General features: G+C 44.1%; 1 protein-coding gene across 3 annotated transcripts in view; it reads right to left on the bottom strand.

Annotated features, from left to right (window-relative positions):
• Window positions 1-26,422, bottom strand: part of CLCN3 (chloride voltage-gated channel 3) — an 89,076-nt gene extending 62,654 nt beyond the window's left edge. The window contains exons 1-2 of one of the 3 annotated variants that reach the window (XM_027548937.1): window positions 26,197-26,422; window positions 15,404-15,579 (exon numbers count right to left, since the gene is read on the bottom strand). In XM_027548937.1, coding sequence (XP_027404738.1) covers window positions 15,404-15,563 — 160 coding nt within the window. In that variant the 5' untranslated portion in view covers window positions 15,564-15,579; window positions 26,197-26,422. Of the gene's footprint in view, window positions 1-15,403; window positions 15,580-25,984; window positions 26,153-26,196 lie in introns of those variants that run through there. The other 2 variants (XM_027548932.1, XM_027548933.1) reach the window with 2 other exon arrangements.
• Window positions 26,423-26,648: the final 226 nt, after the last annotated feature.

Here is a 26,648-nt window from a genome sequence, read left to right as displayed (position 1 = left end):
TCTATTTTGTTTCCAAGATTAATCTGAGTTGGGTGAGTAGACTAGATATTTCACATTCATTTTTTAGATAAGAAAGATGACAAACCCAAGTGCTGGCACGACTAACCCCAGGGCGCTGGATATACCGTAGCCCACCTCTTCTATCCTGTGGCTTTTCCCTCCTGATGACTCTTCATTTGGGGCCCCCGTGTGATACCGTTGTGACAACGTGGGTGTGTGACAGTTCCTGCCACTCCACTGGCGCCTTATGTGTCCAGTTAAACCAAAACTTTTCTCAATACACCTATATTAGTTCAATAAATAAAAAAGGAAAAAAAAGACTCCTAAACATTATAAAGTAAACCTAGCTAATATGTTAAACAGGATGAATATTTTATAAAGCAGTAAACTTTTAACAAGCTTCTACTGGAATGTATGCCAATATATTAGACATTTTGAGAAGGGAGAAATAAACCACACCCATGGCTGACCATGGTTGACTAATACCCCAGTGCCACAAAGTTTAGAAATAAAGAAAATAAGATTGCTCATCAAGAGTTAAGAAATGCCATTAGTACATAATGGATCAGCCCTAAATAGAACAAAGCAGACAGAAAAACAAAGGATAAATATACTGAAAGATGGCAAGCTTAGTCCAGGAAGAAGGCAAGGTACAACCAAAATAAATAAGAAAAGCCAAGAAAGCAAACACAACAGAAGCAACGTAGCTCACGACACAGGAGGGTGTAACCCACACCTGAGAAGTCAGGGAAGGCTTTCCAGGGGCGTGAGGGAAAACCTGAGGAGCAAGGCACAGGTAATGACAGGCGTTACAGGCAGAGGAAAGGTGTGCAGAGACCTGGAGTTCAGCCAGCCAGGCACAAGGTCAACTTTAACATTCGCAAGGCCCAGCGAGAGAACATCACAGAATGTTTGCCATATGGCTAAACATTTCAGTTATAACGCAAGTTAAACTGTTCAGAAAACACTTTCGATCTTTCTATGTGGACAAATACAACTTACAGTCAGTTGGAAGTTTTGGCTCACCGTTTTATAAATCTGCAAAATTGGTGACAATTTGCAAAACAACAGAAAGCATTAACAAGGGGCTTCCCTGGTGGTTCAATGGATAAAGAATCTTCCTGTTAATGCAGGAGACGAAGGTTTGATCCCTGATCTGGGAAGATCCCACACACCACGGTGAAACTCAGTCAGCGCTGCAACTTCCGAAGCCTACACGCCTAGGGAAAGCGTGTGCTCCACGGTAAGGGGAGTCACCGCAGTGGGAAACCCGTACCTTCACAACCAGAGCCCCCGCAGCAATAAAGACTCAGCACAGCCAAAAATAAACAAACAAAATAATTGTAAAGCATTAAAAAAAATTCCATCATCCAGAGAAAAATCACTATTTCGGTTTATCTCCCACCAAATGTGTGCAGGGTGTGTGTACGTGTGTGTATTCAGTATTTTGAGAACTGGGATCACATTATACACGCAGATTTTGCCCTTTTTATATAAGCCCTTCCATTCACATAGCTTATAAAATACCAGACAGCAAGGCACCGTACTCAGTTCCCCATGTGCATTTTGCAGCTGGCTTATCTCAAGTCAGAACTCCCACAGTGCAGTCACAGAGCCCTGGAGACCTCAAGGTCCGCAGCATTTTTCCTGAGATGAGACTTCTGCGCGGGCCACCTACCACAACGGTGACAGATGAGCACAGGTTCGGTGGTCTGAAAGGACACGATGTGTTCTCTTCCACTTGTGGAAGTCAGAAGTACACAGTCCAGGTGTCTGCGGGGGCGCCCCTTCTGGAGACCCCAAGGGAGAATCACCTCCACGCTGTTCTCGGCTTCCTTCCCTGGCCGGTGGCCCCTTCCTCTTGTTACTGAGTCCAGGCTCCCTCTGCTCGCCACATGACAGGCCAATGAATCTGAGACGTGCTGAGGCAAGGAAGAGCCAGCAGCCCAAGAAGATGGCAGGCTAGTGCCTCAAAATAACCATCTCATTGGGGTGTGGAAGCCAGGTTCTTGTATAGATTAGAGAGAAAGAAGCAATGAGGAACTAAAGTCAAAAGGCAGGAACGGGAGATGCAGTGGGCAAGTACAGTGAAAGGGTCTTCAGTCTAGCAAAACATCTTCAAGGGAGCGGCCAGCCTTTGGAAGGGGTGTGTTTATCTCATCTATTCACAGGTGGGCAGGGACAAACTCTCTCCGTGAGCTGAACAAAGGCGCTTTAGTTTACAGCCAAGCAGAGGGGCAGGGTTCTCCAGGCAAGCCATTGAGTATGATGAAAGCAAGTCAAAGAAACAGTTTCCAACATGGGGTCAGAACTGGCTTTCTCCTGCAACTCTCTCAGCTGGCCAGCCCCGGTTTCAGACTCATCCTCGTGCCCCTTCCATTTAAGGATGCTTGGGATTTCAATGGAGCTACCCAGATAATCCTGGATAATGGCTCCATTTCAAGATTCTTTACTTATTCAAATTGCAGAGTCCCTTCTATCATGTAAAGTAACATATTAACAGGCTCCAGGAATCAATCACAGGGGTGGGGGAGGGAGATTATTCAGCCTCCACAAGACTCTCTTTCACTCTATTCATAGCGCGAGAGCAACGCATAGTAGGTAGTGGCTGGCATTCAGCACAAATCCCAGTAGCACCAGAACCTCCCTGCTGGCTCAACTGGTAAAGGATCCACCTGCAATGCGGGAGACCTGGGTTCGATCCCTGGGTTGGGAAGATCCCCTGGAGAAGGAAAAGGCTACCCACGCCAGTATTCTGGCCTGAATTCCATGGACTGTATAGTCCATGGGTCACAAAGAGTCGGACACGACTGAGTGACTTTCACTTTCACAAGTGGCACCAACACAGACTGGCGGGCACTGAATTCTCTACCACCACATTACCATTAGACAATAAAAGCCTGATTCCCTTTCAAATGCCCCTCAGGAAACAGGAGGTTATTCAGTTTATGAAAGTGCAACTCTTGAGTGGACATCCTTTTAATGGAAATAACACACAAAACCCTTTTGCATAGACTGTTCAGCAATGGTGTCATCTTGAGGAAAAGCAGATATTAAATTTTGGGAAAGATGTATTCACCAGTAGGTGCCTGACACCTTCCCAACAGATGAAGACTTCTCATAGGATTGTGGGATTATTGGTGGCCACACTGAAAAACATGACTCACTGGTTTTGTGTAATAAAATAATGTGAACATTATTAGCAAGATCTAAAGAAATCTGTTATGGGCTGAACTGTGCCCCACCAAATGGGTACAAAAACACCCTGCCCCACCCCCCCCCCCCCCCCCCCCCGCCACAGCACCTCAGAATGTGACCTTTATAAGAGTAATTCAGGTTAAGTAAGGTCACTGGGGCGGGGCCTAATCCAGGAGGATTAGTAAACTCATGCCATCAGGCCACAGATATACACAGACCATATGAGGACACCACCAGGAGACAGACGCTTACAAGCCAAGGACAGAGGCCTCAGAAGAAGCCAACAGCCCCGCCAACACCTCCGTCTCAGGCCTTCAGCCTCTAGAACTGTGGGGAAGTACCCAGGTCTGTGAGGAAATTAATTTCTGTTGTTGAAGGCACCCAGTCTGTGTTAAGGCAGCCCTAGCAAACTAATAAACTAGTGACAACTTCCAAGTGACTAACGCATGTTACAGGGGTTTCCCAGGCGGCTCAGTGGTAAAGACTCCACCTGCCGATGCAGGAGATGCAGGAGACTCGGGCTTGATCCCTGGGTCAGGGAGATCCCCGGAGAAGGAAAAGACAACCCAGTCCAGCATTTGTTTTTATTTATTTGGCTTCACCGGATCTTAGTTGCAGCACAGGGGATCTAGTTCCCTGACCGTGGACCAGACTCAGGCCCCCTGCACTGGGAGCTCAGAGTCTGAGCCACTGGCCCACCAGGGAGGTTCCAGCACTCCAGTGTCCTTGGCTGGATAATCCCACGGACAGAGGACCCCGGCGGCCACAGTCCACGGGCTCACCGAGTCAGACACGACTGAGCGCTACGCAGATTACAAATGCATGCATGGGTGACAGAGTCACTCAAAGCACAAGATGGGCTCATGGATTTTAATTAACACAATGCAAAACTTTCATCACTATGGGTTCAGTTGCCATACTGCAATTAACCTTTAGGAAATTATCATCTGTTGAGTTTGGGTGTAGTATCAAAGAAGGAGATCCACAATGATCTGAAAAGGCTATTAAATGATTTCTTTTTTATCTAACTATATATTGGGTTGGCAAAAAAAAAATTGTTTGAGTTTTTCCATAAGATGTAATGGAAAAATCTGCATGAATTTTTCAGCCAACTCAATATTTGTATAAGGCCAAATTTTCTTAAATATTTCTCAGATGTTTCAACCAAACAACACATCACAAGGCTTAGTGGGGAAACAGATCTAAGAATCTAGATGTTTTGTTTCCTATGAAACAGACATTAGACATAGTTGTAAAAACATGAAACAACGTCACTCTTTTCAGTTTATTTTTACTTTTGAACATACAGCTAATTTTTAGCTTAAAAAAGTTATTAATGTACTTTTGCTATTTTTTAATGAATTTAAGAGGATTGATACTTTGATTTTAATTCTTAATATGGTAAATATTGATATTGTAATCATCTGGCCCCATCACTTCATGGCAAATAGATGGGGAAATCAGTGGAAACAGTGGCTGACTTTATTTTGGGGGCTCCAAAATCACTGCAGATGGTGACTGCAGCCATGAAATTAAAAGATGCTTACTTCTTGGAAGGAAAGTTATGACCAACCTGTCAGTTTTAATATGACAGCATATTAAAAAGCAGAGACATTACTTTGCCAACAAAGGTCCATCTAGTCAAGGCTATGGTTTTTCCAGTGGTCATGTATGGATGTGAGAGTTGGACTATAAAGAAAGCTGAGCGCTGAAGAATTGATGCTTTTGAACTGTGGTGTTGGAGGAGACTCTTGAGAGTCCGTTGGACTGCAAGGAGATCCAACCAGTCCATCCTAAAGGAGATCAGTCCTGAGTGTTCATTGGAAGGACTGATGTTGAAGCTGAAACTCTGATACTTTGGCCACCTGATGCAAAGAGCTGACTCATTTGAAAATACCCTGATTCTGGGAAAGGTTGAGGGCAGGAGGAAAAGGGGACAACAGAGGATGAGATGGTTGGATGGCATCACTGACTCAATGGACATGAGTTTGGGTAAACTCCGGGATGGACAGGGAGGCCTGGCGTGCTGCAGTCCATGGGGTTGCAAAGAGTCGGACACCACTGAGCAACTGAACTGAACCTATATTAAAATTAAAAAACAAAAAAAAACACCTTGTTAGAGTCCTCAATAATCTTTTAAGAATAGAAAAAGATCTTGAAAACAAAAGATCTGAGGACTACTGCCTTAAGAGACATACTTGAATAAATTAGTCAAAGCCAGGCATTTTGTGGATACATGAGAGAATGTTTTGTTTTAGCTTTTTTCTTTTTAAAATGTCTATGGGTAGCTACTTCCTTTCAAATTTATCATAGCTGCAATTATTGTGACCTTGTCACATGGAATATAAGTTCTGGACCTTCTGTTCATCATGTATTTGTATCTTCCGGTAGATACAAAATGATTTTCAAGAAAGGCCCCTGACCCTGCCCATGAGTACAGCCTCCATTTTTCATTAAGGGGACTTCTAGTGCCTTCTAATCAGTCTTAGGTTGTGCTAGGCTCTTCAAATGCTTAAGGAAAATGAGCTGAATATAAGTACGTAGCTGTTATAATTCCAAAATATAATTCTAAAATCACTGCTATGTAATGTTATATAAAACCCTCCAGCAAAAAAAATAAAATGACAATAGTGATACAGTTTGATGACTTCTGAAACTCCATGCTGTCCACCTGTTCCAAAACAGCCTGAATTATATCTATGGATCCTGCCAGAACACCATAAATAATCAATGCTTGTACCATATAGTAACAGGGCCCTCGTGGAATCAGGCCTTGGGATTCAAGCCGGTGATGTTAATGGATGTTATTACAAAAGAAAGCCCTGTGAAAACCACTGCTGTTTACTGCAATCACAGTCCTGAAAACCAGCCTAGAGCGTAGAAAGGAATCGTTTCATCATGTCGCTCAAAAACGGATTATCTTAAAATCAGTAACAGGGAATCCGCTGAGAAACTGATTGAGTTTTTCTCTCATAAACACCAAGAATCACTTAACTAAACAGGTTTCCTAGTTTCACTCACCACTACAAAGCTTAGAGCCAAATTCCCAGTCTCCCCTCAGAAAGTACGTAGCCGTTAAGCTTTCACCAACACTCATCTCTAGATCTCCTGCATTTCAACCTGTTTTCCTTTTGCTCCATCCTTCTCAAAAACATAGTTAAGTCCTGAATCCTGTGTGTCTTTACATGCTGCTTTACGTCTTTTCTCTCAAAAGACGTAAAACATCAGTGATTAATGTATTTACTCATTGTAAATACATTCGCAGTTTTCATCTAACAAGATCTAAGATCCTGGTTAATATGAATCCACTTCTAAGCAACAGCTCAGTTGGCGGGGCTAATGCCCTACTTCCAGGTTTGCAGGACTAAGGCCTGGACCCTGGACTGTGAGGTCTGCCAAACCCTGAGAGGCATCCAAGGAGAAGGCCAGCCAGCTTCTGGCCTGGCCCCTCAGCCTCCACTTCCCAGGCCTCCTGCCCTGAAATCCCTCGTGTAGACAGTACTGGTGAACGTGCCACCCAGAGGGACATGAGACCCAAACACAAACATTCTGAATAAAGCTACATCTATTCAAATGAAATGCTGGACTCTCTGTAAGAGCTCAGAAGGGAAGGGAAGTTCCAGCAGAGGTGGACAGGTCACAAGACCAGGACAGACAGTCCACCCTGCAGTCCCGTGCGCTATGTGGCTCTCCGAGTCCTGAGGCTCAGCTTGTGGTATACACGCGAAAGAGAACACAACAATCTGTTAACATGTGGTGTCTCTGCATTTCAGACCCTGTGATTATGTGCCCCATGGTCTTGGAAAAAAAAAAAAAAACAGCTTACGTTTGAATCTAGTATTTCCAAATGTTTAAGGTTCTTTATATCCACGGGGTGGCAAAGCATCAGACATGCCTTAGCGACCACACAACAACAGACATGGAGGGGTCAGGAGTGAGCCCTCTGGATGCTTCTGCTCCTGGCACACTTTCCCTTGGACTGTGACGCTGCTGCTGCTGCTGCTAAGTCACTTCAGTCGTGTCCAACTCTGTGCGACCCCATAGATGGCAGCCCACCAGGCTCCCCCATCCCTGGGATTCTCCAGGCAAGAACACTGGAGTGGGTTGCCATTTCCTTCTCCAATGCATGAAAGTGAAAAGTGAAAGGGAAGTCGCTCAGTCATGTCTGACTCTTAGCGACCCCATGGACTGCAGCCTACCAGGCTCCTCCGTCCATGGGATTTTCCAGGCAAGAGTACTGGAGTGGGGAGCCATCGCCTTCTCTGGACTGTGACACTACCATTCACAAACAATCTAGAAACATGGAAGGGACTCCTGACACAGCAAGTAAGCTGCACTATTCACATTTCATGTGTGATATAAAAAGGGACATAAGAAACTAAACTTTAAACTCATTACCATCATCAACACAAACTAATCATTGAGAGTTACTTTGCTGAACAGTGGCTGACTCTAGTTTTCAGTTTTCTTACTCCCAGTGAGGCCAGTACATTTAAGAATAACGCGCCGTTGTGCAAAGGAACGCGTGTGTGTTTCATTTTCAACGAATCAAGAACCATATGGCTTTCTTTAATGAATACAACTCAGACAACAAAATCTTGGCCCTTTCTTCCTGCTACTTGTAATGAAAAATTTTGCATTCTCCACAGAATTTGAATTACAGACTAAAGTGACTCACTCAATATATTTAAACACATATCAAGTCTAATTTTTCAGCTTTTCACTAGTTTATAGACTTTTGATACTACCAATTAGTCATCATTATCATTACGGATAAGCTCTATTTTTTAATCACAGCATATTCTGTATCATTTAGGATTCACTCTGAGCAGATAAGGCTGATCTCATCTTTGAGATCCATGGGTCCATCTTTTTAAGCTATTTTCAAAACAAGAGCTATGCAACATGTAAGTAACTCAATTGTTCACTGGAGTCAGGGGACTCCACAGTGGTTTATCTCTGCAACCTAAATCCTAGTCCAGTGTCGTATTCCAGTTTTAAATAGGGCTACACTTCTTTTTGATACTACCAGGAATGTTCCCAACATCTTACCTGAATGCTAAATTAAAAGGAAACTGGTCAAGTTGGGGGATAGAGCCTAAGGCACCCAAAGGGGAAGGAACACAGAAGAGAGAAGAACCACTATGAGTTACAGAGGAAAGCTCTACAGCAAAGCGACTGGCTGGGGTTCCACAGCTAATAACTGGCAGAGCCATGATGTAAGTGCAGGTCTGCAACTGGAGAGCCAATGAACATGAGGTTTCTATCCAACACAAGCCAAACACCAACAGTTCTCTCTAGTGATTGATGACTTTTTGGTGTTCTAAAGAGAAATTAAGTCAAAGACTATTTAACACTCAACCGCGTGTCCCACTGTCCACTTCCATGCTCCAGACTCAGAGATGACCTCTGCCCTCAGAAACCTGTCCCGGCCCAGATGGGGAGGTCTCCCTGGGGCAGACCAGGACTTCCTCCAGACAGCCCTCCCCAGCTACTGTGAAGAGAACCACGTCCGCTCTGCTGAGAGAAGAGCTAGCACCAATCCTACCAGCTACATTCGCTGTCTCACAACATAATCCCTTTTCTCCCAACTGGGTCTTCATGCATTATCTCCCGTTCTAGAACACTCTTCACAATTCTAAACAGGTATCAAAATAATATCCTTTTGGAGACTTCCTGCAGCCCAGTGGCTAGGACTTCGCCTTCCAATGCAGGACGTGTGGGTTCGATCCTTGGTTGGGCAGCTAAGATCCCACATGACTCACGGCCGAAAAACAAAAACATAAAACAGAAGCAATGTTGTAATGAATTCAATAAAGACTGGAAAATAGTCCACGTCAAAAAGCTTCTAAAAATTAATAGTAATATGCTTTCTTCAAGATGTAACATTTAGAACCTGTAACCCCCGAAGTTTACACTGACATAGCTGTTGCCAACTGCTGTTCCACAACCTGCACGTTCAACCAGGCACTTCTGAGCACAGACTCTCGTGGAAAACACTGATAGCCGCTCACCCCAGGTCGTTCCAGCTTCTCCCGCTGACAGAACCTTCATTTTGTGTGGCTGGTAATGTGCCTAACCGCAGGGAACAAATAAAGATTGTTCTAACCAGTCAGCAATCCTCCTAGTCAGTGATCAGTCTAGGTGTGGGCATGTAACTCAGTCCTGGCCAGTGACGGAAGAGGAAGTCTACTGATGGGGTTTTTGAAAAATATCCTTCCTGGTTAAAAAAAATAATAATAACAAAAGAAAATTCTTCTTTGTCCCTTGTTCCTTCCTTCTGACTTGACACACTCTCCTGTGGAAAACTATAAATGAAGACATCACCAATCCTGGGAAGATGCAAAGAGCTGGTCCTCCTATGTCTTTCTACGACCCTCAGTTTCTAAAGCGCTTCATATAAAGGGCCAGGGAGCTACTTAAACACAGAAAAATGGGTATGTTCTCAAATTATGAATACATGTGTTTATCTGGTTTGTAACTTTGTAATTAAAATTAGGGTAAAAAAAATCCACCAACAAGGAAGAGAGCAAATGACCAATAACAGCAAAACACTGTTGTTGCTTTTCTAAATCAAACATTCAAGATACAAGGCAGCGAGAACCTGAACTGCCAACACTGTGAAAAGAAGTCAAACAGGTACTCCCAGACAGCCTCGTCTATTTACCCCGAGCCATTTCCGGTTCACAGCAGCACCATGACGGTGCCCTCCAGCTGAGAGCTCTCACCCATCTCCTAGGGCCACAGAGACAAAAGCACTCGGGAGTGGACTCAAAGGGGCCAGCATCCTGGAGAAATGAGACACAACACTTCATACCAGGATACCTTTCTCTTCAGTTTAGTTCAGTTGCTCAGTCGTGTCCAACTCTTCGCGACCCCATGAATCACAGCACACCAGGCCTCCCTGTCCATCACCAACTGACCTTTCTCTTCAAACAGCTACAATTCCTAGACTTCAGGAGAGAGAGGCTGAGAAACCAAGCACAGAGCAGCGGTTTGGAGCCTGAAGAGGCAAGCAGAGCCGCCATCAGTCTCAGCCAGGCACACAGAGACCCAGAGCCTTCATGAACATGCCAGGCTTTCTCCTAGACCCTCAGGGGCTCTGCCCTAAAACTAAAGTGAGCCAAAAACAGACTAAACCTCAGGAAGCCTGAAACCAGGCTGCAAATTCTCTCCATCTTTGATGGGATCATTGCAATTGGCTCCCAGACTACCCGTCTGCCAGGAACTCTAAATACACTCTGGTGAAGATGTCACCTTCACCAGAGCACCTGTAAGTATTTGCATACAACATTCAGCATTCAATAAGAATTACAGAACCCATCTGCTGCTGCTGCTGCTGCTGCTAAGTCGCTTCAGTCGTGTCCGACTCTATGCGACCCATAGACGGCAGCCCACCAGGCTCCCGCGTCCCTGGGATTCTCCAGGCAAGAACACTAGAGTGGTTGCCATTTCCTTCTCCAATGCATGAAAGTGAAAAGTGAAAGTGAAGTCGCTCAGTCGTGTCCGACTCTTAGCGACCCCATGGACTGCAGCCCACCAGGCTCCTCCATCCATGGGATTTTCCAGGCAAGAGTACTGGAGTGGGGTGCCATTGCCTTCTCCAACCCATCTGCAGTCAAGGTCAAAAGTCAGAAACCAAGAGGAAAAGAGCAAGAGATATAGACTCACAGGTGACCTCAACATGAGAAGACTCAGACATGAACTTTTAAACAAGTGATTAATACAGAGGTGAAAAAAAGCACACGCATACACAAAAACCACAGAGAATTTCTCCCAGAGTACAGAAGTCTATTTAAAAACAATCAAGTGGGAATTCTATGGCTGATAAATAACTGAAATTCAAAACCTGACAAAAAATAATGAGACAGCACTACACACCTGTGACAAAAGCCAGCCTCCAGAGCACGGACACAGCATCAAACACCAACAAGAACGGGCGCAGCAGGAGCTCTCAGTCACGGAGAGTGGGAGAGCGAACAGGTGTAGCCACTTTTGGCTGCTGCTTATAAAACCACACACAATACTTGATCCAGCTATCTATCACGTTCCTTGCTATTTACCCCAATGAAGTGAAACATCCAAATTAAAAAAAGAAAATATAGAAGAAAGCATAAGAGACACAAGTGAAAAGATGTAACAAATGTGATTGGCGTCTTAAAACGAAAGCAGAGGGGGAATACTAGAAACAATACTTGAGGACACCAGGTCAGAATTATCCAAAAATGAAATAAAAAAAAAAAACAGGTGACAATTCAGGAAGTGCTAAACCCCAGCCAGGATAAACAATAAGAAAACTACACTTAGGCACACTATGACTAAGCTTAAGTTTCAGAAAAACCAAAGACAAAGTAAAAGGCATAAAAGAAGCCAGAGTGGGGGGAAATACAACTGACAACTGACTTTTCAACAGAAGGCAAATGCCATGAGAATTGTATCTTCGAAGTGTTCAAAAAAGATCAATGTAAATCTGGAATACAGGTGCAAAAATATCCTTCAGAAATAAAGATGAAACAAAGGCTTGTACAAAAACTAAGTGAACTTACTGCTGCTGCTGCTAAGTCACTTCAGTAGTGTCCGACTCTGTGCGACCCCATAGACGGCAGCCCACCAGGCTCCCCCATCCCTGGGATTCTCCAGGCAAGAACACTGGAGTGGGTGAACTTACTGCTAGCAGATTGCAATTAAAAGAAATACTAATGAGAGTTCTTCAGGCAGAAAAATAATTATCCCAGATAAAAACACGAAAATGCAGGACAGAATAAAGAGCACCAGAAAAAGTAAAGTTGCGAAACCTAAACAGGTATCAACATAATACAACAACAATGTCTTGTGCAGTTTAAAATATATAAAGAATTAAAAGACAGCAATAGCACAAAAAACAGGAGGGGAGAAAAGGGGCTAAAATATCCTAAGGTCCTTACATTTCCCATAAACTGGTAAAAGCACTCATTTATACCACCCCAACCATGAAAACTGGAAGGAATCCACTAACTTCAAGTTTCATCCTAATTCTTCCACTATTTTAACTCTGTCAAATGACTTATATGATCCTTCAGCTGTCATGAATGAAATGAAGGCATATAACCAAGCTTGATGACTCATTTTATTTGTAATTAATTCACTCATTCAATAAATAAGTACCAACTATACGTCCAAAGGGCTTCCCTGGTGGCTCGGTGGCAAAGAATCTGCCTGCCAATGCAGGAGATGTGGGTTCGATCCCTGGGTCAGGAAGATTCCCTGGAGAAAGGCATAGCAATCCACTCCAGTATTCTTGCCTGGGAAATCCCATGGACAGAGGAGCCTGGAAGGTTATAGGCCATGGAGTCACAAAGAGTCAGACACGACTTTGTGACTGAATAACAACAACAAATATGTCAAGAAAGAAAAGTACTAATTTATAGTAGAACTAATAAGAATACATGTTTTAATCTCTAGAGTAACCCATCAAACAAAATATAAGGGAATGCATAACTAACAGTATTGGAGGGAAGAGAAAGGAAGCAAGGTGGGAAAAAAAAAGCCAACTGTGACAAATAGAACAGAAATGGAAAGACAGTAGACTTGAACCTAAATATATCAGTGGTTACATTAAATGTAAACGGACCACATTTACATAAAACCAATGCGAGAAACGAAACTCATATATATGCTGGGTTTCGGTACGTCCATGCGTGCTCAGTCCCTTCAATTGTGTCCAACTCTTTGCGACCCCAAGGATGTAGGCCGCCAGGCTCCTCTGTCCATGGGGATTCTCCAGGCAAGAATATTGGAGTGGGTAGCCATGCCCTCCTCCAGGGGATCTTCCCAACCCAGGGATCAAACTCATGTCTCCTGCATTGGCAGTTCTTTACCACTAGCACCACCTGGCTTTTGGTACAAAGACAGCCAAATATTTCAATGAAACAGAGGAAAAAGTCCAGAAACAGACCTATAGAAATACATCCACTTGATAGATGAGAAACAGGTCACTCCGATGCACTGGAAAATGGAAGATTTTCCAATATATGGGCCGAATAGTTATCCATATAGGAAAAAATGAATCTGAACACTTATATCACATATAAAAATTAACTGCAGTTAGATTATAAAACTAAATGCAAGAGAGACACAAAAAATAAAACTTGTAGGAGACAAGGAGAGAATACCTTCTTGACCTTGAGGTATGTATGGGAAGCTATCTTAACACAGAACAGGAAAAGTATAAAGAATAAAGGAAAACATTAACTGGGTTTCATTAAAATTGACAGTATCTTCATCAAAAGATTCTACTAAGAGCAAGAGAAGACATCTGCAATACATAAATCTAACAAAGGACTCAATCAGAATGCATAAAGACCTCTTAGGCAAAATGACTGAACAGGCACTTCAAAAGACGCTATCTAAAAAGCCAAACAACACACAAAAGGCATTTAAACTCATAAGCCATTAGGCAACTGTAAATCAAACCCAAAATTTGATTTACACATCACATGATTTACACATGCACCCACATCAAAAGAGCCAAAATTTTTAAACCGACATCAAGTATTAGTGAAGACGTGACGCAAGCAGAGCTCACACACTGCTGACACAATGCCCAGACTGTGACCGCCTTTCACAGGATCTGACATTCACACACCTGTCATCCAAGAGACCATCCTGAGGGATAAATCCCACACAACTGCGTACATGATATGCACTAAAATACATGTACCTGAAAATTCTCAGCACCATGATTGTTAATAGCCAAAATCTAAGAAAAATTAATTTAAAAAACCTAAATGTGTTTCACAACATATGACAGATAGAACAGATAAACTGAAGTGTATTTACAAAGGGCATACTACATGGCAATGAAAATAAATTAACTACTGCTATATTCAACAACATACATGAATCAAAACACAAGTAAATGGCACCAGACTCAAAAGAGTATATATAGTATAAATCCTTTTATATAAAGTTTAAATACCTGCAAATGTAATCTGTGGTGACAGAAATCAAAATAACAGTTACCTCTGAAATTGGAAGGGGGAACGCGGGCGGATTGCTGGGAAACTGGTCACGTTTTATTTCTTAATTGAGGTATATGAGTGTAACTACTTTGTAGAAATTCATTCATTTCCATGCTTGTGACATGGTGATTATTGTGCTGGCTAATTTTATGTATCAACGAGGCTGGGCAAAGAGATGCCCAGATAGCCAGTGTGTCTGCGAGGGCCTTTCCGGAAGAGATGAGCATTTGAACTGGCAGACTGAAAACTCTGCTCTTGCTGGAGCGGCCCTTGGACATCAGCACCATGGGGCCTGGGCCCTCAGGTACGGACTGGGCCTCAACTCACTGGCTCCCCTGGTTCCCAGGCCTTTGGATCTGGACTGGAACCACACCACCAACTCTCTTGAGCTCCCACTATGCAGCTGGCAGCTGGTGGGACTTCTCAGCCTCTGCCATCACATGAGCCAATCTTTCATAATAAATCTCTTTCTATATGTCTCTGTCTCTCTCTATATATAATATATACCCCATAAGTTTTGCTTTTCTGCTTCAACTACAGTTGTGTACCTCTCTGCAGTATATTATACTGAAATTTTTAAGTTTATCCATATATGAGATTTTCTTTTGGGCTTCCCTGGTGGCTCAGTGGTAAAGAATCCACCTGTACTGCACGCAACTCAGGTTTTATCCCCAGGTTGGGGAAGATCCCTTAGAGAAGAATACGGCAACCCATTCCAGTATTCTTGCCTGGGAAATTCCATGGACAGAGTAGCCTGGTGGGCTACAGTCCATGGAGTTGCAAAAGAGTTGGACAGAACTGAGTGACGAAACAACAAATGAAAAGCAGACACCAGTGGTAGCTGTACAACAGCGTGAATGGACTAAATTCCAATGAATTGTGCACTTTAAAATGGTTACATGAATCACTGCAATTAAAATAAAAACAGGGACTTCCCTGGTGGTCCAATGGCTAAGACTCCACGCTCCCAATGCAGGGGGCTCAAGGTTCAACCCCTGGTCAGGGAACTGAATCCCATATGCCGCAACCAAGAGTTCACATGCCACAGCTAAAGATTCCACATGCTGCAACTAAGACCCAGCACAGCCAAAGAAATAAGTAAAAATTAAAACAACAAAAAAGCCATCCCAAAACTTAACCTCAATAAAACAATGTCTAAAACAATTCATGATGACAAATATTAAGAGCTATAATGTCAAACTTACCCACTGCTGTGTCACCATCTAACAAATTGTCATCTTCAGAAGTCTGGAAGTCCATAATAACACCTGCCCCGTCTAAAAGCTCCTCATCACTACTCACACTGGTTATACTGTTGTAGCTGTTTCTACAGTAGCCTCTATGGAACAGCTGCTCAGACTCCATTTAGCTGTCTGGTTATCTGAAAAAAAAAAGTGGGCGGGGGGAGAAATGGCTTTAACATTTTCCCAACATATAATAAAAACCATCTACTTTAACAATGTAAAGAAAACTTCTGATCTCATATTAAAAAAAATACTAACTTCATTACTGTAACAATAGCTAACTCTATTGGGTTAAGTCTTTGGGGATCATTTAATAATTCTATTCTCACTAAGCAGTTGTAAAAAGGAATGAAGAACTTCTTCAGGTAATGGTATAAAGTAGTCTCTCAGATCCATTGTTTCAAAATACAAAGTACAGAGAAGTGTTTACAATATACTATAGTATACGCAAGGGCTTCCCTGGTGGATCAGATGGCAAAGAATCCACCTGCAATGCAGGAGACCAGAGTTCAATCCCTGGGTCAGGAAGATGCCCTGGAGAAGGGAATGGCAACCCACTCCAGTATTCTTGCCTGGAAAATCCCATGGACAGAGGAGCCTGGCGGGCTACAGTCCATGGGGTTACAAGAGTTGGACACGACTTAGCAACTAAGTGACAACCACAGTATGTGTGGGGCTTCCACCCAAAGAAAGGGGGCTGTGATAGAGGCTGACCTGCAGCACATAGCTGGCTGTGTGTGCACAGACCACCTCTGGAGAGAGTTCTAAGAAAGTTGCCCACAGGAGAAAGGGACAGTGGCTGACGCACCAGGTATGAACGGGAGACACTACGTACCTTTTGGATATCTCACCAGGTGCCAATACTAATGTTAAAGTAATGTCATTTAAACATCTGTAAAATTCCATTCTCCTTTCAACACTTTAAAATTTAAAGCTTCAAAGCCCATAGTCAAATATCAGCCATGAAAATATGGTAACAGGTCACTATCTGCATTTCTTTCCATAAGAGAATTAACAAGCAAGAACATGTTTTCAAGGCTCTTACTCCGTGCTTTAAGAACAATGTAACTCCTGAATAGCTTGGTGTTGTAAATCCATCTACCTACGTGCTCAACATCAAAACAAGTGAGCAAGATACCAGCAAGAGGTTCAAAAGGTTTAGGGGTGGGACTTGAAAGCTATAATCGCAGGAGCAGTTCATCCAGTAAGCCTGGTAAAACGAGATTTGTCAGCTCTGTCACGATGAGCACACATGAGTAAAGGCGAGTGGACTACGCGTGGTCCGCTTTCAGCGCTGGAATCTAGCGCACAAGACTTGAAGGTCAAAACACTCTCCAGTCCTCAGGATATTTTCCTCTGGCCAGGTGGGGTGGGGTGGGGGAGAAGTAACCTCTAATTAAAAATTACGGGGTCGCAAAGAGTCAGACATGACTGGGCAACTGAACAACAACAACTTTTAAAAAGATGTATCAATTACCTAATTTAAAGAGAAGTTAAGAGAAGGTGGAGCTGGAGAGCTCTGGTCTGAACATCTTACGCAGTAAGTAGAACATAATACACAGATAACAGTGATCAGACTGTTGACTTAATCAAGCAGGTAAAAAGAGAGATGTATTCAGTGTTCAATAAACAAGGCCTTTCGACAACAGTGCTAATCTGGTTGTGGTAAAATAACCAAAAACTAGCACCTAAGTTACAAAGAAAATCTTAAATATTTACTGCTTTTCAACTTTACTGATGTTTCATGATTACGTCTACCAAAAATGGTCTATTATACAGAGATCTGTTAGAATATATTAATTAAAACAAGAGTTTTATTTCAAGGTAAATGTTAAAATAGTATGAATATAACTGTTCATACTAAGAACTTTGCAGTGTCCACAAAGGTGATAAAATTAAATATTGTGGCTCTTGAGTAAAGAACTAAAAGTTTTTTTTTTTAAAAAAAAGCATTAACAATTCAAAAGTCATTTTCATTTTGATGTAGCAAAGCACGTCCACTAAGGGTTTGCAAAGAACACAGACACTATTCTTCACTTCTTTACGTGACGGTCACACTGGAAGCGCTTAATACTTGTGATAACATGCGTCAATGGACATTAATTTGCTAGAGGCTGTACAACACCAAGAAATCGCGCTCAAGTAAAACTGTGTCCTGAGCCCTCCATTAGCAAGTTCCAACACAGCTCCTCCATTTTGTCCCTGGAAGTCTCTCAAAAACTGTTAGTGATAACTTGTAACTTAACCCTTTCGCAGTGTTTAAAAAACTTCATTTCACGAACACCTCTGATACATCTAAACTTCACAGCTTTCTTTGTAACAAGAGCAACCAACTCTGTTTCAAAGTTTGTTAAAATCAGGTCTGTGTGGGTTCTTATTTCTATAAATTCAATAACTTTAAAAAACTATTCTTATTAACCCAGAAACCTGTAGAGCTGAACTGTCTGACCAGCAGCCACTAGCCCTGAAATATGGTTCTAAGGAGAAGTATCTACTGGATTCCTGTGATTTCATAAAAAAAGGAATGCCAAATATTTCATTAATAATTTTATATTGATTCCGTGATGAAACAAATGGGCTTTCCCTAGTGGCTCAGCAGTAAAGAATCTGCCTGCAATGCAGGAGACACAGGTTCCATCCCTAGGTCAGGCAGACCCCCTGGAGGAGGAAATGGCAACCCACTCCAGTATTGTTTTCTTTTTCCCTACTCCAATATTCTTGCCTGGGCAATCCCATGGACAGAAGAGCCTGGCAGGCCACAGTCCATGGGGTCGCAAAGAGTCATATAAGATTAAGCACGCACGTGTCTGCTGAAATAATACTTTACATATAATGGGTTAAATAAAATATATCATTAAAATTAATCTCACCATTTTCTTTTTAATATGGTTACTAAGAAATTGAAAGTTAAACATGTGGCTTGATTTGCAGCACAGGTGTTTTTATTGCACAACACCGCTATAAAATAGTCAAGAATCTATGAAAGCATAAAGTAAGTACACAGAAGGAATCTGGACACCAGTGTTTAACCGCTTCAGGTTCTAAACTCCATCCCTAGGCTTGATCACAAAAGGGTATTTAAACCGTAATACAGCAACTGAAATTCTGCATATAAAAAAAAAAATGATTACTACAGTCTTATTTTTCCTTTTAAACTGTTAAAAACATATTCAAAACCATTTCAAATCATTTTAACAGACACAGTGACTTGCGAGTATACTCCTATAGAGCTATGAAGAGTAGAGCTAATCCGAGAAAAGTCCCCAGGGAGAAAACTGGTTCGCTGCAGTGACTTCCTCAGTGATCTGTGCACCGTCACCCTGGCCCTTCGCATCTCTTCTTTACCCTGCAGCCAGCATGATCTTTTCCCAGGGCAGGCCTGATGCTCACCTCTCCCCATGCCATGCATTAAGGCCTTAATCACTTCTCACCACGTTTTGCCAGCAAAGTAATCAACACAGCAGACAAGCCCGTGCAGCCAGGCCTCTCCCGCCTCTCCCAGACATACACCCTCCTCTGGGCCCTACGAGGCTGCCCCGGTGCCTGCCCAGGCTCAGCTGCTCCCTGGGCGTGGAAAGGGCCCTCCCCTCTTCATGGAGGTGACAGTCCCATGTATCCTTCAGCTCTTATCTCAAGAACCCTCTAGTCAGTGAACAAACTCTCCAGCAGAGTTTATATGTCAGGCACCACCCTAAGCACATTACAAACTCATTTAGTATCTGTACTAACCACAACCACAGCCCCAAAGGCTCTACTGTCATCCCCATTTCACAGGTGAGGACACTGACACACGAAGAGCTGCAGTAACCACAGCAAAGTCGTGTGCTGTAACGAAAGCTGCCTCAGCACCCGTCCACCTGGGCTGGCTGCCCCAACCAGGCCCAGTGCACACGGTGAGTCCCCCGCCTCCCCTGACAGCACACGCCCCAGATGCAGTGTCACCCTGCTTCGTGGGATAACTGACGGCTGTCTGCCCCCCGGAAGGCGGCACAAGGCCTGGCCGCGCCCATTTCTGCACAGCACCATGTGCTTAAGAGGGCTTCACTTTTTTAAACTTTTTACTTGGAGACAGTGGAGATGAGATGGCTGGGCGACATCACCAATGCAATGAACATGAACTTGGGCAAACTCTGGGAGACGGCGAGGGACAGGCTGGTCAGCCTGCTGTGGCCCATGGGTCGCAAGGAGTCGGACACGACTGGGCGACAGAACGGCAACGGTGATTTCGCACGCAGCTGCGGTAAGGAATTCAAAGAGCTCCTGCGTCGCCTCCCCTGAGCATCCCCAACGGTCACGCTGTGACACTGACACAGGGCCTTCCCTCACAAGGACCCTCCTGCTGCCTCTACAGTCACAGCACTCTCCTCCAGTCCCCCAGCACCGCCTCCTAACCCCTGGTGACCTACAGCCCGCTCTCTATTTCTGTAACTCTGCCGCGTCAACAGCACTGCACGAATGGAGTCGTGTGGTCCACGCCTTTGGGGACAGGTCCACTCGGCACCCGGCAGGGCTCTGCAGAGCCGTCCGGGGCTGGGGTCTGTCAGTAGTCCGCCCCTCTTTATGGTGGAGTCGTGCTCCGTGACACACACACCACGTATGTTTGTTTAGCCATTCACCTGTGGAAGAACATCTGGCTCTTTTCCAGGTTTGGGCTATCACAAACAAAGCCACGATAAATACCCATGTACAGATTTCTTTGTGAACTTAAAGTCTTCATTTCTCCAGGATAAAAGCCAAGGACTGCTATTACTGTGCCATATGTTAACTGCATGTCTGGCTCCTAAAGAAACCGTCCATTTAACATCCCTCCCTACGATGTCTGGGTGAGCCTGGTTTTCCACATCCAAGCCGGCACTCGGTGGTATATATGTTTCACCATTCTGACAGGTGTGTTTTGGTATCTCATGGTTCTTTTAACGTGGTTTCCCTAACAGCTAATGTTGAACATATTTTAAGTGCTTACTTGCTACCTGCATATCCTCCTCAGCGATATGACTCTTCATATCTTTTGCCAATTCTAACTGAATTGTTTTCCTTCTGAGTTTCATATTTTAGAATATGTATCTTAGATACTAGTCCTTCGTCAGATGTGTTGTTTGCAAATATTTTCTCCCACTCTGTAGCTTGGTCTTCTTTCTAACAGGGTCTTGTTTGTTGTTTAGTTGCTAAGTTGTATCTGTTCTTTTGTTACCTCATGGAATGTAGCTCACCAGGCTCCTCTGTCCATGGATTTCCCAGGCAAGAATAGTGGAGTGGGTTGCCATTTCCTCCTCCAGGGGATCTTCCTGACCCAGGAATCGAACCTGTATCTCCTACATTGGCTGGTCTATTCTTTACCACTGAGCCATCAGGGAAGCCCTTTAACAGGGTCTATCATGAAGCCAAAGTTTGATGAAGTTCAATTTATCAATATTTCCCTGAAGGATTATGCTTTGGCATCAACTCTAGGAAATCTACTACCAAAGATTTCTCCCAAATTTTTTTCCTAAAATTTTTATAATTTTACATTTTATACTTAACTCTAGTCCAGAGGACAAGATGGTTGGATAGCACCACTGACTCAATGGACATGAGTTTGAGCAAGCTCCACGAGATGCTGAAGGATAGGGAAGCCTGGCATGCTGCAGTCCATGGGGCTGCAAAGAGTCGAACACAACGGAGTGACTGAACTACAACTGTAGTCCACGTTGAGTGAATTTCTGTATAAGCTGTAAGACCAGGCTGAAGCTTGTTTCTGGATGTGTGGATGTCCAGTTGCTCCAATGCCATTTGCCAAAAAAGTTATCTTCCTCCCACTGAATTGTTCTGGGGCCTCTGTTAAAAATTAGTTGGGCTTATTTGTGTGAATCTGTTTCAAAGATTTCAAAAAACTCTGTTCTGTTTCAGAGTTCTCTGTTCTGTTTCGTTGATCTGTGTTTCTACACCTACAGCAATAACACACAGTATTGACTACTGGAGCTCCTGACATTGGGGAGATTGATTTCTCACACCTGATTCTTACTTTCCGAAATTGTTTTTGTTATTCTAGTTCCTTTGCTTTCCCATATTTATTTTAGAATAGTCTATCTGTATCTACAGAATTTTCCTGGATCATTTAACTATGGTGTGAATAACAAACTGATCTATCTGTACTTGGATGATGTATGAGAACTGAAATTCAACGAGACCTAAGCTGAAAACAAACCCACTTGTCCTCCCCCTCTCACTATCTCAGTTTACAGCACCACCATTTACCTAGTAGGCAAAGTCAGTTTTCCGAGTTACTGATTAATGTATTTGACAAACTTTTTGCTGAGCGCCCAGCATGTGCTGGGGTTCCTGAGTAAGAAGAGGTCCCTATTCCCAAGGTGGTGAAGGTGCAAGACACACATGTAACTGCACACGGTAGGAGAGGCACACAGGAGAGGGGCACAGCAAGTCCACGCGATGCCAGGAACAAGCTGCTGCCTGGGAGAGTCTGCAAACACCGAAAGAGGACACAGTGCTGCAGGGTTAGGATGGGTTAGCTAGGCCGACCATGCGGCGACAAGCTGATGAGGGGGAAAAGCAACATAATACAAACTGCTCGGGCAGCTCAGTAAGAGGTGGGGACTAGAGAGTAGCTGGGGAGGCGCCCAGAAGCAGGAAGAGGCTCTTGGGTTCTGCTGAGGAACCAATTCACTCACTCATGTCAACACATGGTAAACCACAAAGTCTTTAAGAGAAGTCACCTGATCGGAAGCGAACTTTAACAAGCCAACCTCGGCGGCAGTGTGGAGGACAGACAAGAAGGGCAGGAGACTGAAGACCAGCTCTGGGGAGGGGTCCGGGGGCCCTTACTCCAGGAGACCCTTCACAACCTTGAGTATAACACAATGAGGGCATCACTGCACTGAGTCACAGTGACATGACAGCGCAGAAAAGGGCTGTAAGGACCGCGGAGGAGGCCATGTAACCAACAACACCCGAGGAAGGGAGCAGGGAAATCTAGATTCCCGCTTGGTTTCTGACTTTATTAACTGATTCAAAAGAGCTGGAAGAAGCAAAGCGTTGTCTCCTGAAGCTTACAGGACTGAACACCAGAGTGTGCTTTCCAAACGTAGGATCAAGGCCAGACTAGAGAAGGGGGTGGTGACTCTGAGCACCAGTGTGGTCCCCAGACTGCACACACTGAGCAGTGCGGCCCAGAACGGGGGTCTGGGGAGCAGAACAAGGGAGACTGGACATGCGGCTCAGGGGCCCAGAGCTGAGGGAGGCACACTGAGTCTTCAGAATTCCAACAAGGCTCTGGGTTCTCATCAAGGGAACTGGGTAGGGCTGAGGACCACGGCTAAGCTTCCAAGGCATGTCTGTCAGCTGTCTGAGAACAGCAGGCACAACCAGAGAGGGGCAAAGGAAATTCCGGGTGTCCGCAACCAGAGAGATGAACGAGAGTCTCAGGATTGATGACAGCGGCGAGGGGGGATTCCTGAGTGATCTATCACTTGGCCCCAAGGAGCTTTCTGGAAGAAACATCGCAGGAGCTAAATGAGCAAGATACTAGTCCAAGATTAAAATGTGACCATGAATTTCAACAGAATCACTTATTCCTTTACTGAAGCAACTGTAAAAAAATAAAATATAATACAAATAAAATTTTTATTGATTGATGGCATAAATTACATTTCCTACTGTCCTCAGGGATATGACAACTTTTTCCTACAAATTTGTAAGTTTGTAAATATAACAAAAGGGGACACACGTAGACACCAGAACTGTTTGAAGAGTTCAGAGAGAAGACCACATCCCACTGTAGCTGATGATGACGAGCATTCTTTGGAAGAGATACATGACCTGGATCTTAAAAATGGGGCGAGAGGGCATTCCCTGGCGGTCCAGAGGTTAGGACTCAGAGCTTCCAGTGCTGGTGGGGACCTGGGTTCAAACCCTGGGCAGTGAACTAATGTCTCACAAGCCACCATGACACAGCTGGATGAAAAAAAAAAGGTCGGACCTCACTGGGGCAGAGATGAGAGAAGAGGTTAGTCAGGTGAAGCAAAAGCACTAGCATGAATCAAGCTATGGAGTCAAGAGGGTAACAAAGACATTTACGAAAGAGAGTTATGCACAGATCACAGGTCCAGCCCAAGGTTCATGGGCAAATAAGTTTGGGTAATAAAACACACCCCCTAGAACTGTCAAGGCTAAGAGCATGAGCAAGGTTCTTGAGAAAACAAAACTTATTAACAGTTTCTCAAATCTATTTTACAAAGGATCGGTTCCTCCATCCCTTACAACATCATGAAACGTAGATCACATCAAAACATCACCGGATTAAAGAATGTATCCTGATACAAATAGTCAGTACTTACAAGAAACGACAATAATTAAACTGATTTCTTCCCAATGTAACATTTGTTGATATTTTATCCTACTGTCCATTAAGATAGTTGCATGTCTAAATCACTGCACCTTTACTAAATGCATAACCTGCTAGAGGAAGTGGCTATCTATTCTGAAGAAAATTTCCTAGATTCAAAATATTTTTTAGATCCAGTAAAAAAGTTAAATGCCAGATGATTTTAAAAGGAAAAACACACATACAAGTATAAAGCTCAGACTATCACAAGCAAAAAGGTAAACAACCCAACAATAAGATGCTGTGGAAGATGTACACTTTGAAAGCTAATTTTCATGACTTTATAAGACAGAAACTGTTCAACTACTTCCCATGAGGGCAAGAAATATGTTTACCTGACTTCATTCCAATCAAAGCTGCAGATCAAATCTCTCTATATTTCAGCAATGCAAATGGACAGTTTCCCCATGTAGATTCACCTTTCATTTTATTCTTAACTGAAGAACAATGATCTCTAAGAATCAAAATGTATCATAGCTACTATGTTTAAATACACATGTGAAAGTATAATTTTAAAAAAAACAACAGTTTATTGAGTCATGGAAGAAGAATTTTAAAAAAGGATACTCCAGAGCTTCTATGATTTTATATTACTTTTATATTGAAGAATGAATGGACCTATGATACCATCTCTCACCCTACCTTTTCTTCCAGAATTTTGTTGAGTCTTACTTGCCTTGAAGGGCAGCAAAGTACCAACTCCAAGGAGCTGACATGAGAACTCAGATAATATACAGAACCACTTCAGAAAGATCCTGAACCACAGAATTTGCTCAGTAAATGCTAACCCTTATCATATTTTAGGTCCCTGCTGAAAAGTTTGACTAGAAACTAAGCTGAAAGTTCCACAAAGCAGTGACAGTGGCCCAGCTTCCCAGGACACTGCTCTAGCAGCTGACCCACCACAGAGATCAAACCCGGCTTCCTGAGCAGTCTGAAAATTATTACCAACAGGTCACAACAGGAAATGGAAAGCCTATCACCAACATGAGCTGGAAAACTGCCAACTCACTAACACAAAACCATAATGCGAGCAAATCTTTCCCCTGAACTGGATCTATTCAAAGCTAGGACATTTGCATATGATTGAAAATATATGCTAAAACACAAGTTCCAACTAAAGATGTAGGTACTATACATTCATATTGACCTCTTAAAATAATTTCAGGTGTTTTTCAAACAAAGAATCAGGCTTTGAAGAGTGTGGGGGGTAAGGTGTGGGAGGAGATGCAATCTGCTCTGGGTTCTGCCAATAATAGGCTGTTCCTATCAACCAGAGGTCATAAACTGCAGGCTTAATCTGAGTAAACATCTGCACGGCACACACCTGGCTTTTAAGCCCTATTGTGTAACAAAAAAACAATCAGCACTGGCACTTTCTTTTAAGGTGAAAATCAACCATCTATACAGGAGCATTTTAGCTCCTGCATGTCCTCCCCTGCTACACAGCATTTTCTAGTGACTCACAAAGCAAGTAAAATAGACTGACATCAAATTATTTATGTAAAGACTCAACAATCCTTTGATTGTTGAATAAACCACATAAACCACAATGATGCTGCAGGAACTGAAATGCATGGCTCAAAAAGTTTATAGTTTGCAGAACTGAACTTCTGAATTATCAAAAAAAAACAAAGTGTAGTCACTCATAAAAAAATTTATCTCATAAAAAAGAATTTTCTTCCAAAGGAAACACAAATTCCAGCCCCTAATATGCATAAGGTGTACTTAATTGTCTTCTATGAGCTCCAGTTTTAAAATGCTGTGCAAATAAACCACATTATATAGAAAGTCAATTTCTGTGTCTACGGTGGTTTCCAGTCCAAGTTTAAGATCAAAACACAAATGCTATGTATACACACAAACTATGGTTTGATATACACATAAATTTTTTAAAAAGTGACACTGAACAGTAAGTTTATATTTGGGCAAATTTCACCAAAGTGAAACCCACAATCTCTTCCTGGCAACTACGTCCACTCTGTTCAAAGGTCTTCTGGCAGTTCCTGAAGAAAGCAGGCGCAAGCTTAAAAGAACGGTCTCGGGCCTCACCTGCCGCTGGCGGGGTCAGCGTCCCGCAGGCCAACCCGTCCCAAGATCTGGATGGCGAGGCAAGAGACGCCGGCCCCGCCGGCTCCCGGCCCCCGCCCGCCGCCGCCACTCACCTCGCCGCTCAGAGGCAGAGCAGCCCCGGGGCCGCGTCCTGCGCCGCCGGCGGGCTCCGCATTTGAGGGCGGCCGGAGCGCCCAGCCCCACAGCGACCGCGACCCACGGGCTCAGCCAGGCGGGAGCCGCATCAGGTTGGAGCCGCCGGCTCTGGAGCCCTGGACTCGACCCGCTGCTGCCCCGAATCAAACACGACCGCCTTAAAGCTCACCTCCCTCTGGAGGGACCACAGCTGCAGCCATGCTCCAACTCGGAGAGAAACTGGAGCGGCCGGCCGCCAGCACCCCTCCTCGGCACCCGGCCCAACTCCGGCCACAGGCTGACGGTACCGCAGGAAGCGCTGCGGTTCCGAATCGTCCAGTCCGACCCACCGACCCCGGGAAGCGGACAGGGGCGGCTAGAGCAGGGCCGACAGGTGCGTCGGCGCCTGACGTCACCGCGTAGCCGTGAGCGGCCGTTCAGCGCCCAGCCCGGTTGGAACCGCGTCGGTGCCCATTGGGCCGTGAGGGAGCAGGGGGCGGGACTTGTGGAAATAGTGGGCGGGGCTTGTGGAGGCAGGGGGCGGACTTTGTGGGAGCAGTGGGCGGGTCGTGAGGGAGTGGGAGAATCAGGTGGGAACAAGGGCGGACCTGTTGGGAACAGGGGGCGGGAGTGCAGCTGCAG

The sequence above is a fragment of the Bos indicus x Bos taurus genome, chromosome 8, assembly GCF_003369695.1.
Source record: "Bos indicus x Bos taurus breed Angus x Brahman F1 hybrid chromosome 8, Bos_hybrid_MaternalHap_v2.0, whole genome shotgun sequence".
In the NCBI taxonomy this organism is placed as follows: domain Eukaryota; kingdom Metazoa; phylum Chordata; class Mammalia; order Artiodactyla; family Bovidae; genus Bos; species Bos indicus x Bos taurus.
This window is presented reverse-complemented; position numbering and strand designations above follow the sequence as displayed.